The sequence below is a fragment of the Peromyscus leucopus genome, chromosome 15, assembly GCF_004664715.2.
Source record: "Peromyscus leucopus breed LL Stock chromosome 15, UCI_PerLeu_2.1, whole genome shotgun sequence".
Lineage (NCBI taxonomy): Eukaryota > Metazoa > Chordata > Mammalia > Rodentia > Cricetidae > Peromyscus > Peromyscus leucopus.
The window spans coordinates 13,192,689-13,206,544 of record NC_051076.1 but is presented as its reverse complement, the minus strand read 5'-3'; the positions used below and the strand labels follow the sequence as shown (position 1 = coordinate 13,206,544).

Below are 13,856 nucleotides of genomic sequence, written 5' to 3'. Positions count from 1 at the left end.
ATGTGTGTGTGTGTGTGTGTGCATGCATGTGCATGCTCCTGTAAGTGCATGCTTGTAGAGGCTAAAGTCCTCCTACCCCAGCATCCTGAGTGCTGGAATTACAGGTCTGCACTACCATGCCAGGCTGATCACTGTCCTGAAAGTAAAAGGGGGAATTGGGATATAGCTAAGTGGTAAGAGTATGTCATATTTTGCTTGAGGCCCTCCCCAGCACCACAGATCAATCAATCAATCAATCAATCAGTCAATCAAACAAGCAAACGAATAAATGAATAAATAAGTAAAGACTTTTTTTAAATACCAGGTTAGACCTTGAGGCCCTCAGAAGTCCTTGCAGTTCTCAACAGGAGACTAAAGATCTCAGGTTGGTCCTGTCAGCCAAGCTGTATCAGTGGTGCTCTTCATTTAGTGACCATAATGTCAGAGTCCACAGTTCTTTCTTCCTTGGGTTGATGAGATTACCCAAAGACTTCATGGTTTATTTATTAGAGAAGAGATTTCCATTTATTTGGGGATGAGGTCAAGTGGGCAGGAGTGAGACAGGATCTCTCTAAGTATCCCGGGCTGACCTTGAACTCTCAGCAGTCCTGCTACCACAGCCTGCCAAGGGCTGAGGTGAGCATGAGCCCCCACATAGTGTTTTACTAGAACAGGGCAGTGGGGCTGGCCTGGCAGGAAAGGCTGCATGGGTAGCTGTGTTTCTGAAGTCTGCTTTCAGCCAGTCCTTCTCCAGCCAAGCTTTCTCTCATGTTCAAAATTTTAAATCTGCTTACTCTTCAGTTTTTATCCACTGAAGATTCTGTTTCTCTGGGTCTTATAAATTTTTTGGATTTGTACTTTCTGAAATTTTCTTGCTATTACTTTCTTTTTTCTTTTTCTTTATATTTTGTGTCTTATAAAGAATTATTTTTTCCTTTTTTTTTTTTGAGACAGAGTTTCTTTGTGTAACAAGCCCTGGGTGTCTGTAGACTAGGCTGGCTTCGAACTCACAGAGCCTCCCTGCCTCTGCCTCCCTAGTGCTGGGATTAAAGGCATGTGCCTGTAAAGAATTTATTTTTGTCGAACAGTTGTGATAGGACTTGCTCACTCACTCACTTACTCACTCACTTACTTTGTTGTCTTTGTTGTTTTCTGCTAGTGATTTCCTTTTTTTTTTTTTAAAAAAACATGTTGGGTTTGCCCAGGCTGGCCTTGAACTGAATCCAAGCAGTACTCCTGCCTGAGTTTTCTGAGTATCTAGTCTGTAGGGGCACACCACCATACCACTGTCTGCCTTTGATCGCATTTTGGTGGGGTTAGATGTACTTTTTTCTCTTGAAAGTTGATAAAATCAGGTTTCTTATAGTGGTATATATCCTTGGCTTCTTTGCATTCACTTATTTTAAATTACTTTATTCTTCTAAATCCCAGTTACATTTTCATCACCACTGATAAGACATAGACACTGCTAAATTCTGATAAGAAATTGACAAGATGTAAGTGAGGCGGGCAGGTACAGTGGTGCAGGTTCATAGGCACAGTGCTCTCTAGACTGGGGGAGCAAGAGCTGGAGTTCAAGGCTAGCCCAGGATATGTGAGACCCTATCTCAAAAAACAAAGCAGCCTGTGAGTTGGCTCAGTGGCTAAAAAGTGTTGCCAAGCCTGATGTACTAAGTTCAAGTCTCAGGACCTATGTGTTAGAAGCAGGGAAACAACTCCTGCAGGTTGTCCTCTGACTTCCATATGCAAGCCATGGCATGCTTGTACTCAAAATGAATGTGTATAATTAAAATAAACTTGTACTCCAATGTATAAAATATAAAATAATTAAAATAATTAAAAATAATAAACAAAAACTTAAAGAATGAAGTGTCATATAGAAAATCCGCTCTAAAGTAAATTAAATTCTGGTGGATATTTTAGAACAGATTAAAATTTGAAAGAAATATTTTTTACTATGGTAGATGTCTTAGTTAAGCTTTCTATTGCTCTGAAGAGACACCATGACCACAGCAACTCTTCTAAAGGACAACGTTTGATTGTGGTGACTTACACTTCTGAGGTTCAGTCCAGTATCATCATGTGGGACATGGTGGCGTGTAGGCAGATGTCGTTGGTGCTGGAGAAGTAGTCGAGTGGACGTCCTACATCTTGCAGACAACAGGAAGTCGTCTCCATGTCACACGGAGGGAAGCTTGAGCAAAGGAGACCTCAGAGCATGCCCACATGGTGACACACTTCCTCCATCAAGCTGCACCTCCTAATAGTGCCACCCCCTATGAGATTATGGGGGCCAATTACATTCAAACCAGCACAGTAGAAAAAAGAACATGGTAAATATGTTAGGGTTTCCATTTTCACATTCCTTTGTGACTCTTAAGACTTTTGCCGAAGACTTTTGCTGAAGCAACTATAGTAATGATTTAATGCTTTAATTCTAGGAACGTGGTGTTCACTGACATAAACTCAATACTGCGTTACTTGGCTAGAGTTGCAACTACATCTGGGCTGTATGGTACTAATCTAATGGAACACACTGAGGTAAGCAAGGGGTATGTATTTTCTCGGACATGTTTGGTCTTATGCGTTCTGATGTTTGGGAACAGTGTTGTCCTACCGTGTATTGACATGTGACATTAGTCCTTATAAGGGTTTGAACAGGTTCAAGGTTTAATCATAGATCCAAGGTAAGGAATGTTTCTGGTTGGTTTGCTTTTTAAAACAGAGACCCAGTCTTTCAATGGAGTCCAGGCTAGCCTGTCAACTTTCTGTGTCCTGTGCTGGCCTAGAACTTGTGACTCACCTGCCCTAGACTACTGAATGTATTACAGCTGTATACCCTCACACTTAGTTTTCATGCATGTTTATTTCCAGACAAAATAAGCTGGAAGTGTAGTTTGGCTAGACTTCTTAGTTGGCATGCATGGGGAACAAACTTTCAGCTCTTGAGGTTCACCGTCTCCCTCCAAACTGAGTGTATTTTTGGGTCACGTCATGCTCTCTTCACCTTTCTGGTCTCCTAGGATTTCATAGTTGGATTTTACTGTCTAGCTCATGCCACTCACCTTTCACATTACACGTAAGACAGCAGGCCAGGAAGATTGCCATTGCCCGGGCTCACACACGTTTGGGAGCAATAACAGACCAGCTTTCAGTGCCTCTGTGTAGATGTGGTTTTTCTCTGGTGTGTGTTCACACAGTTCAAAAATAAATAATGCTTCTTCTTTTTAGTCTTTTCAGATAAGGTCTCACTGTATAGCCCAGGCTGGTGTCCAGACTTGATCCTCTTGCCCTGCTGGGTTACAGTCATATGCCAACACGCCGGGCAGAAACTGGATTTAATGATTGACTCTTAAATTTCCTCAGTTGTATTAATTTGTCTGTGTAGGTAGTTTCAGATTAGTTAGCCCCTCTGTCAGTTATCAAGTATTTTTCTTGTTCTTTCCTGGTGTGACCCTCCATGTACCTGGAAAAAAAAGGAAGAACAAAGAAGAAATCATAGGAAAGTAACTGCAGAGATGGCATTTATCTAAGTGGCATTGTTAGAGCCCAGATAACCAGAATTGTTGGACCCTAGATAACCAGAATTGAACTGATGTAATGATAAATTGTACAATTCCAGGTAAGAAAAGTTCTGTTCTAGCTGAAGAAGCCAAGAATATTTTGTTGCTCCATTAACTAGCATTCTTTGTGTGGTCATTTTGTTTTAAAGCCTGAACTCTGGACTACGTTCTTTTGTGTTCACAGATTGATCATTGGTTGGAGTTTAGTGCTACAAAGCTGTCTTCGTGTGATGCGCTGACTTCTGCAGTTAACGAGCTTAATCATTGCCTGTCTTTGAGAACATACCTAGTTGGAAATTCCTTGACCTTAGCAGACTTATGTGTGTGGGCCACCCTCAAAGGTATCGATAACTCTTCTTAAGATACTAGGGCTTTAGGGGGTTTATTTTGTTTTGTTTTCAGGACAGGGTTCCACTGTGTAACCCTAGCTGTCTTGGAACTCACTCTATAGACCCGGTTGACCTTGAACTCACAGAGATCTACCTGCTCCTGCCTCTACTGTGCTGGGAATTACAGGCATGTGTGTAACACATTCAGGGTTTCTCACCTTGGAGCTCACTTGGTACCTGGTCGAACTCACAAGATTCTGGGATTAAAGGCGTAGGCCGTTTTAATAAAAACCTCAGAGCCAGATATTGGGGTAAATGCTGCAAGATCAGAGAGACAAAAGAATAAGCCACTGCCAAATCTCACCTCATCAGTTCCATGAATCCTCTGACTGAAATCCTCTGAGTCCTTACCTGAAAGGTCTCTAGCCTAAAACCTTAAGCCAAAAAGCTGTAGTTCCTGTCTTCTCACATTTTATATACCTTTCTCCGCCCAGCCATGTCACTTCCTTCTTAGTGCTGGGATTAAAGGTGTGTGCCGTCACTGCCTGAGTGTTTTTCTCCTAGACTGAGTCAGTCTCATGTAGTCCAGGGTGGCTTTGAACTCACAGAGATCCAGACGGATCTCTGCCTCCCTAGTGCTAGGATTAAAGATGTGTGCTACCACTGCCTAACCTCTATGTTTAATCTAGTTGCTTGTTCTGTCCTCTGATCTTCAGGCAAATTTTATTAGGATACATAATATCACCACAACCACCTGACTTTTTTTTTTTAAGTAGGGATTTTGTTGTTCAGGGTTTGATATTTGAGATGGTGTTGGTTTTAAACTCTTAGGCTCAATCAACTTCCTGCCTCAGTCTGCCAAATGACTACAGGGATGCATCACTGTGCCGAAGTAGCGTTCTTTTTTGGGTCCTTTAATACTTTGCTAGATGAAAAGTGACTGCATTTCTGCCTTTATGTATGTGTGTGTAGGCAGTAACTGAGGACTTCCTTCCCGAGGGGTGGTTAATGTGGCTTCCCTGCTTTTGGTCACAGAGGTTCAGTGTCCTCTGTTGGCCCTGGCAGTCATCTTTCTCTCTCCCTGACTCTCTTGTCTCTCTTGTTGTCTTTCCCGGTAAAGAGACCCTCGTCCTAGTTAGCACTCCTGGTTAGCACTCCTAGTTAGCACTCCTACCTCAGGGGCTGCCTCGTCCCCGGTCTTGTCTCGCTCGGTGGGGATGTGAGGGCAGGTTAGTGAGGAATTTGGAGTATTAGTCTTTTGGTGGGTCCCTTTTTTTCCTCTCATGAGGAATTTGGAATGTTAGTCTTTTGGTGGGTCCCTTTTTTCCTCTCATATAATTAACTTGCAGCAGATGTGATGATGTCCTTACCAACCTGGGAAATAGGTAACTTGAAAATCAAAACAGGAAAAACTTCCTGAGGTAGAATTGATATATGAAATCCATACTTTATAGTTTGAAATGTTTTGACATAATTTGTAGCTATAGTATTTTTACCACAGTGAATGTACAGACACTCAGAGTGCAGCAGTCCCAAACTCCAGTGTCTTACAGTGGTGCTGAGGCAGAGTGGGCAAGGTGCACCTAGAGGGGAGGTGGGGGGTTGAACCCTCACTCAGTCGTGCACTTGAGAGTTCATGGAGCCAGATACAGAAGTAGTTTTGGAGTGGAGTTGCATAGGTTTTCATGACATGAGATCACTGAAGTCACAAGGCCAAAAGAGAGAGTCAGCCTTTAAAAATGTAATTTTGACTGGACAGTGGTGGTGCACACCTTTAATCCCAGCACTCAGGAGGCAGAGGCAGACGGATCTCTGTAAGTTTGAGGCCAGCCTCGTGTACATCGTGAGTTCCAGAACAGCTAGAGCTACACAGAGGAACCCTGTCTTAACCCACGCCCCCACCCCCAAAAAAGCAGTTTTGATTGTGTAGCTTATGTCTGACTAGTGATTGTATAAAGAGCTATAATTTTTACAAGTTTACAATATGAAAAAACATGGATCACTGAAGATTACTTAAGATGATCTAGGTAGAAGGCCTTTTTTTTTTTTTATGGTTTTTCAAGACAGCGTTTATCTGTGTAGCTTTGGAGCCTGTCCTAGAACTCACTCTGTAGCCCAGGCTGTCCTCGAACTCACAGAGATCCACCTGGCTCTGCCTCCCGAGTGCTGGGATTAAAGGCGTGCGCCACCACGGCCCAGCTAGATCGTCTGTTTTATGGAAGCTTTGGACCTATTACACACTTAAGGTGTATGAACTGGCTGACAGAATTAGGAATGTATGGCTTACTCTGAACAGCATCGTGGGTGTGTAGTTGAAGTGGCTGACCGGTGGCTCTGTGTCCTGTCAGACGCCACAGAGTGGGAGGAAGTGGGCTTGGCGACCTGCTTGTGCGCTGACGCTGCAGTAGTTAACTGTCCTCCTCGGTTAGCTTGCTCGGATTGTTTGCCCAGCTGACCCACTGTGGAGTGAAGCACTGGCCTTACCTGGTGTGTGGAGGGAGGAGGACAGGAGCCAGTCTTAGAGAAGCTGAGTGAACTGAGCTGTGAGGTGTTTTAGTGTTGGTTCTGTTCTGAGGTAGAACTAGGTAGCCCGAGCTCTTGGCTTGTGACCCACCCTTCTGTCTCAGCCTCCTGAGTGCTGGGATGGTAGGGGTGCACCACTCACCTAGCCTGATCTATAAAGTATGCATTTCGTGACTCTACAAGATATGCTACACTTAGGGTTCCATTGCAGAAGACAGCTCTAAGCTAATCGCTTTCACGTCAGTTAACTGTGATGGGAACTCTGCTTTAGAATTCGTCAGTTTAGTAAAGATTTAAAAAATTGTGTTCACCAATAGGAAATGCTGCATGGCAGGAGCAGTTGGAGCAGAACAAGACTCTGGTCCATGTTAAACGCTGGTTCGGCTTTCTTGAAGCCCAGCAGGCCTTCCGCTCAGTCGGTACCAAGTGGGATGTTTCAGAACACAAAGCTAGAGTGGTAAGTTTTTGCGTTTTGTTTGTATTCATTTTATTTATTTGTGTTTGTAGGTGCACATGAGCTATGATGTGCTTGTCGAGGTCGGGTCCCCTCCCACCTGTGGGTCCAGGGACTCACCTAACTTCAAGCTGGTGGCAGGTGCTTTTACCTGCTGAGACATCTCATGGTCTCTAAAAATATTTTTTATGCTGATGTTTCAGTCTAACTGAGACTATACCTGAAAAGATTATTATTCTCACAGAAAGCTCATTTTCTGGCGATTGGAGTATAGGTCAGTGGCAGGGTATTTGCCTGGCATGGTCAGGGCCTGGTGTTGGATCCATGGCACTGCTTAAAAAAAAAAATCAAAAAAGGTTATTTCTATTAAAAAAAAAAAAAAAAAAACGATCTTAGATTCTGTTTTTGTTTAGTCTTTGTATACCTTTAACTGTTGAGCTCCATAAAGCCCTGAACTTTATATCTATGAGATTATGTCCCGCTGCATGTTCTTCCATATAATGGAAATCATATTTTATCATGTTGTGGTGCTGGGGATCTGGCCAGCTATTAAGAGACGCCACAGTCACCTGTTTTACAGCTGTTCTTCCTCCTTCATCTTCAGTCTTCACTGATTTTGAGACACTGAGTTGAATCCAGGTTTTGAAGGGCCTCTCTGAATCTGCAGAGGATGTCTTCCCACCTTTTCAGTGTCTCTGCTCACCAGTGTTTGGTTATTCATGTTCTGCACTAGCGTTTGAGTCTTTACAGTGGACGGATGGTCCAGTCATCATTGTGCTTATGACCAGAGTTTGTAAATGAATGTATTCCTAAACATTTAGCCATGTAAGTGTCTGCGGTTTTGTTTTTTAGGCACCAGACAGAAAACAAGATGTTGGCAAATTCGTGGAGCTTCCAGGTGCAGAGATGGGGAAGGTGACAGTCAGATTCCCTCCAGAGGCCAGCGGGTAAGGAGCCGCCTCCTGCTCGCATGCAGTACATGCTTAGTGGAGGAGCTCTGCCCTCCAAGGACTTACGGTGCTGTGCTCATCCAGAGGATTTGGTTTGGGGGGGGGAGTAAATCCAAACAGCCTCAGTTTAATTATTTACAACTTGTGTTAATTTGTAGTTTAATTATTTACAGCTTTGTTAATTTGTAGTTTTAGTTCATTATGGCAGTAGGAGAGACAACATCTAATTTTATTTTAGAACTTTAAAAGCAAATAAGAAAATACCCATAAGTAGAAAATTTTAACTATAAGAAAGTGTCCATATGCTTAGGTTTTGCTTGTATTATGAGACTTTTACAGCCTTTTTTCAGGAAGGATTTGTATTTATACTTACTCAGTCCTTTCTATTTATAGTATATGTTACAGTAACATTTATTTTTCTAAAATAAAGGTAGGGAGATTTTGGAAAACCTACTTAGTTCTTTCCATAAATTTACAGGTTTCCCAAACCTATTAACCCTTGATACACACAGAAAATAGTATTTGACTCACTTGTAAGCGCCCACAGGTCCCACCCTACATTCCATCAAGCTGAGAAGTCTTCTCTGTTATTCTGTTCTCTCTGAAGCTCCCTAGTCAGGCAGGTGATGGTAGAATCCTCCCAAAGGTACTAATACAGAGGTGAATCTCCCCATAGCGGCCTCCCTCAGGAGTTTAGTCCTAGGACAGCACCGCACATCATTTTATAAGTAAGATATTTGTATTTCCTGAATTTAATTTCAGACCTTGCATTTTGTAGTTGAATTTTTTTGCCTTACTGGCATATCACATGTCTTCTTTCTGTTTTCTGTTTAATAGTTCTCTACTTGTCATTAGTAGCAGTTTGAAATGCTACATTTTGGGATGGTGGGGTGATAGTGAGACCAAGTCTGATGTAGCCAAAGTTCACCTTGAACTCATTATGTAGCAAAGCTGGCTTTGAACTCCTAATCTTACTTCTGAGTGCTGGGATTACAGGTATATGCCTCCACCCCAGGCAGAATTCTACATTTTATTTTGACTTTTCTAAGTTTGTCAATTAAGATTTTGAACCGAGTGCTAGGTAGAAGAAAAGAAAGGGCCTACAGAGATGGCTCTGTGGTTCAGAGCCTTGACTGCTTGGCTAGAGGACTCCGGTTCACTTCCCAGCGCCTGCGTGGCAGCTCACAGCTGCCTGGCACTCCAGCTCCAGGAGAGCTCTAATGTCCTCATCTGGCTCTGCAGGTACCAGGCACATAGCCATACACATACATCTGTATGTTCACCTTGTGCACGCAGATACCCAAGGCATTGAGGGTGCCAGAAATTGAACTTGGGTCCTCTGCAAGAGCAGCAAGTATCTTAACCACTGAGCCATCTCCAGCTCCTAAAATTAATTTTTTTAAAAAATGAAAGAAATGAAAGAGAAATATTAATTAAAAATGTACAGACTTGATCAATGAATGATTGATTGATACTTGACAAAGTGAAATTTGTCACAAATAACACCTTACATGGTTTTTCCATGTACATTTTGATCCCTGATATTTTGTTACTGTGCACTGTGAAAAGTCACAGTTGTCCTTTTGAATACTGACCTTAATGGCTTGGTAAAAGATACTTTTAAAATAATATTTGTAGCTATACCATTTATCCTTTTTTTCTCCCCACCACTGTCATTTACTAAAATGGTGAGTTTCTCTTATTTGGGTGTTCATAATAGTATAACTTCAGAGGCCATGCTCTAATACAGTGCAGGAATTGGAGTATAACCCAGCAGCCAGTCTTGCTTAGCATTCTTACTTTGATCGCATCCCCACATGCTGTGCAAAAACTGTTTGATTTTGTGTGTGCATGAAAACCAGAAGGCTTGACTTTGCCTCCTTGCCTTTTTTGTTTGTTTCTGATGTTTTACTAAGGCCACCCTCAGACTGCTTTTGATCTTAACTATGTTGCTGAGGGTGACCTCAAATTCCTGATTCTCTAGAGTGATGGGTTTATGTGCATGTGCCACTATACTCATTTTGAGCAATGCTGGAATTGAACTCAGGGCTTCATGCACGCTAGGCAGGCACTCTACCAACTGAGCTATACTCCTAGCCCTTTTCTAGTGTCTTGAGAGAGGGTTTTACTATGTGTGCTCTGGCTGAGTTGGCATTTACTATGTAGACAAGGCTAGTGTTGGACTCAGCATTTCTCCTGCGTCAGCCTCCAAGTGTTGGCATTTCAGGTGTGTTTCATCACACTTATGTGTACCTGTTACATGCAGATACTACCAGATGTTTCACATATAGTAGCCCATAAAGCTGTAACTCTTTGAGCAAAGGCACTGTTACTCTTTTATACGTGGTTTCAGAAACTGACTCACACTGTGTGTTAGTAATGTGCCAGACTTAAATCTCTGCCATCTGTTTCTAGAGTTCTAGTAACTAAAAATTATACCCACCCCTGTGTGTGTGTGTGTGTGTGTGTGTGTGTGAGTGAGAGAGAGAGAGAGAGAGAGAGAGAGAGAGAGAGAGAGAGAGAGAGAGAGAGAGAGAAGAGAAGAGGGGGCGGGGGGGTATGGCAGAATGTAATGTGGATCACTGCCAAGTATGTATTGTAAATCTATTTTTTGAGCTGACTTGATGTCAGTTTTCTCTTGAGAAGGTTAACCTTAGGACTATTTTAAGAGTCCTGGTTGTTTCTTGAGATTTGTATTCTTAGGACTGCATACATGTTTTCCGAGTCAGACATGTCTTTAAAGCATAAGAGTTTTTTCTGTCTATCCTCAAGTGTTGTGAATAAAGCTAAGCACATTAACTAATAAAATTAAGAACATTATATTGATGTGCTTATTTGTCATATAGGCATGTATATATAGGCACACATATGCCGCATGTGGAGGTCAGTTGACAGCTTAGGAGTCCATTGTCTTCCACCATTGGAGGCCCAGAAATTGTACTGAGGTTGTCAGGCTTGGTAGCAGGTGTGTTTACCAATGATCCATCTCTCCAGCCCAATATTTCTCTTCTGGACAATGGTTATAGCAGTGTTCTGAATGCAGCACACTCATGACATTTTCACAGTGTCTCAGTTTCTCTGTGCAGCCTTGGCTACCTTGAAACTCACTGGTAGACCAGGCTGGCCTTGAACTCAGGCACTGGGATTAAAGGTGTGCACCACCATGCCCAGTTTATTTTATTTTTTAGGTTATTTTTTATTTTATGTGTATGGGTGCTTTTCTTGCATGTATATCTGTGCACCACATGTATTCTCCTGGTGCCTGTGGATGCTAGAAGGGAGTGTCAGATCCCTTGGAACTGGAGTTGCAGACAGTTGTGAGCCACCTTGTGGGTGCTGGGAACACACTTGGGTCCTCTGGAAGATTAGCCAAGTGCTCTTAACCACTGATCCATCTCTCCAGTCCAGACAAAAATAGCCCTCTATTTTAAACAAGTTTGTTTGTTTGTTTGTTTTGATTTTTTTCGAGACAGGGTTTCTCTGTGTAGTTTTGGTGCCTGTCCTGAATCTAGCTCTGTAGACCAGGCTGGCCTGAACTCAGAGATCCGCCTGGCTCTGCCTCTTGAGTGCTGGGTTAAAGGCGTCCGCCGCCGCCGCCGCCCACCACCACCACCACCACCACCACCAGGCACAAGTTTATTTTTATAGTAATTTTAGATTTATAGAAAGTTGCAAAAATAGGATAGAAAGTCATATGTGTTGCATTCAGTTTTTCTTAGTGTTACTCACTTAACTATGTATTTGGGGGTTCCCTTTGTTTTTTGCTGATACATAAATTTTTTTATTTTCTGTGATATCATCCAAGATACCCAAACAGTTCTTTGGTTTATATAGAAAGTTGAATCACCAATCTAAGTGCTATGTGAATGAATGTCTAAAGAAAACTGCTTGACTTAGATCTGGGGATACAGTTGAGTGAGAATGCCTCTTTGACATTGGCAAAGCACTGGGTTCAATACCTAGCACCACAGAAAGGTTTTGTTTGTTTGCTTGTTTTCAATTTAAAAAATAGTGCAGTGTCATAAATAAGGGTTTGTGTTTTCTCCTCCCGTATTGGTATATTAGTTGAGATCAAAGATGTGCTTTCAAACTAGGTAACTATCATAAAACATTACTTACTGTAGCTACTACAGAAACTAATAAACATCTGTGAGAGCTATTTAAACTTGCTTTGTAAGTGTTTAGCCTTGCCTTATCCCTTGTTTTCTTCCTAGTTGACAATATCTTTAGCAGTAGGATCTCAGATCCTTAGGTCAGGGTTATGTAGTCCGGGCTGTCCTGGAACATGTGATCCTCCTGTATGCCGCCAGTGCCTCACCGCTGCATTGATAGACGAGGTCATTGCTATGCAGTACTGTCAGCAGTGATTTTTTTCCCTCATTGTCAGCTGCCCATGGGAACAAACAATATTTTCCTAGATTCTGGTTTGTAGAGTTTGGTGCTAGATTGGACCTTTGAGATCATTTAGTTAAAATGTTTTCATTGGCATCTGAGAAAATCAAAACCAAAGACAGTAATCAAAACTCACTGCTTTTTCTCTGTCGCAGTAATTTTCATGTTCTCCGACTTAGCCATCACCGTGACTGACTGTCTTGGGTGCTTCTCTCTGAGTGTGAGGGTTTGTTCCCAGCAGCCGCAAAGCAGAGAGGTGGGGGCTACTGGGCTGTGCCGATAATGGTTTCAGGACTTTTCCTGTAAATGACCATGCCTCTTGGAGGGAGGAAGATTGTTCTTAGGGCTGTTATAGTTGTATACCTTCGCTCTGAGAGTTGACGCAAGGAGTTGTACCTTTTGGTTACACTGTCCATGTTCAAGTCTGTTGTTTGTCAGTCACATTTTCTGTTACAGCAGCTGTTGGTGGAAAGTAAAATGACTGGGGACTGTTGTATCGAACGTTTTGTTTAGTTCTTACCTCCTCGAAGAGGTTGAGGGTAAGAATCTAGTTGAAGCCTGTTAATGAGTTTCTCTGTGAAATGTTTTTGTTTTAGTTACTTACACATTGGGCATGCAAAAGCTGCTCTTCTGAACCAGCACTACCAGGTTAACTTTAAAGGGAAACTGATCATGAGATTTGATGACACAAATCCAGAAAAGGAAAAGGAAGATTTTGAGAAGGTAATTTAAAGTGTAGTGATGACCTTGTTCTCAGAAAAGTGGATGGAAATTAGAGTGTGGTCTGAGACCTTCATGGTATGGGAACAAACTTGGTCTCATAGCGGCCTTTTTTCTCCTCATCTATCTCTTTCATGCCTGAGACCTAAGCCAAAAACAACTGAACTCCCATACCAAAAAACCGGAGTTAATTTTCTCTTTCTCTGGTTATCGTAGAGTTTACTTGAATACTGCATTTTCCTTTGAATACCAATTTAACTGGAAGCAGGTTTCCTCTTTTGTCACAGTCTTAAGTTTATGAATGAAATTAAAACTGCACAGGTATTGTAAGGTGTGGTTTTCTAGCCTCGTGGCACCTTTGTTCTGAAGGGCTTGTGATGTGTGCACTGAAGGACCAGTGGCGCAGAGTCACAGTTCCAGCTCTCAGTAACAGAGCTCCACCTTAGGATCCTCTTTCGCAGCTGGAAATCTGGAAGCCAGTGCACTGATTAGCTTTCTTTTTTGACCTGACATCGTGCATCATCCACAATCATTTTCAGGCTATTTAAGAATGATAGTGTTTTATTATATTTGCCCAAAATAAAAATCATGGGTTGAAAATGTGTGAGAAAATGTCCGATACACTGATGGTTACTTTGATTCCTACTGCAGGTTATCTTGGAAGATGTTGCGATGCTGCATATTCAACCAGATCAGTTTACTTATACTTCAGATCATTTTGAAACTATAATGAAGTATGCAGAGAAATTAATTCAAGAAGGGAAGGCTTATGTGGACGACACTCCTGCAGAACAGATGAAAGTGGAACGGGAGCAGAGGGCAGAGTCCAAACACAGGCAAAACTGTAAGGCACAGTTGGTGTCAGGTTTTAATTGATATGTTTTATTTCTTTTTTAATGAAAGATGTTCCTTAAGACACATTTACGGCTGTTTTCCCCTCTAATTC

General features: G+C 42.1%; 1 protein-coding gene across 2 annotated transcripts in view; it reads left to right on the top strand.

Moving 5' to 3' along the window:
- Positions 1-13,856, top strand: part of Eprs1 (glutamyl-prolyl-tRNA synthetase 1) — a 72,060-nt gene that overhangs the window by 4,883 nt on the left and 53,321 nt on the right. For both annotated transcript variants that reach the window (XM_028858350.2, XM_028858349.2), the window contains exons 3-8: positions 2,421-2,520; positions 3,727-3,883; positions 6,712-6,851; positions 7,701-7,795; positions 12,787-12,913; positions 13,562-13,754. In XM_028858350.2, coding sequence (XP_028714183.1) covers positions 2,421-2,520; positions 3,727-3,883; positions 6,712-6,851; positions 7,701-7,795; positions 12,787-12,913; positions 13,562-13,754 — 812 coding nt within the window. The remainder of the gene's footprint in view (positions 1-2,420; positions 2,521-3,726; positions 3,884-6,711; positions 6,852-7,700; positions 7,796-12,786; positions 12,914-13,561; positions 13,755-13,856) is intronic.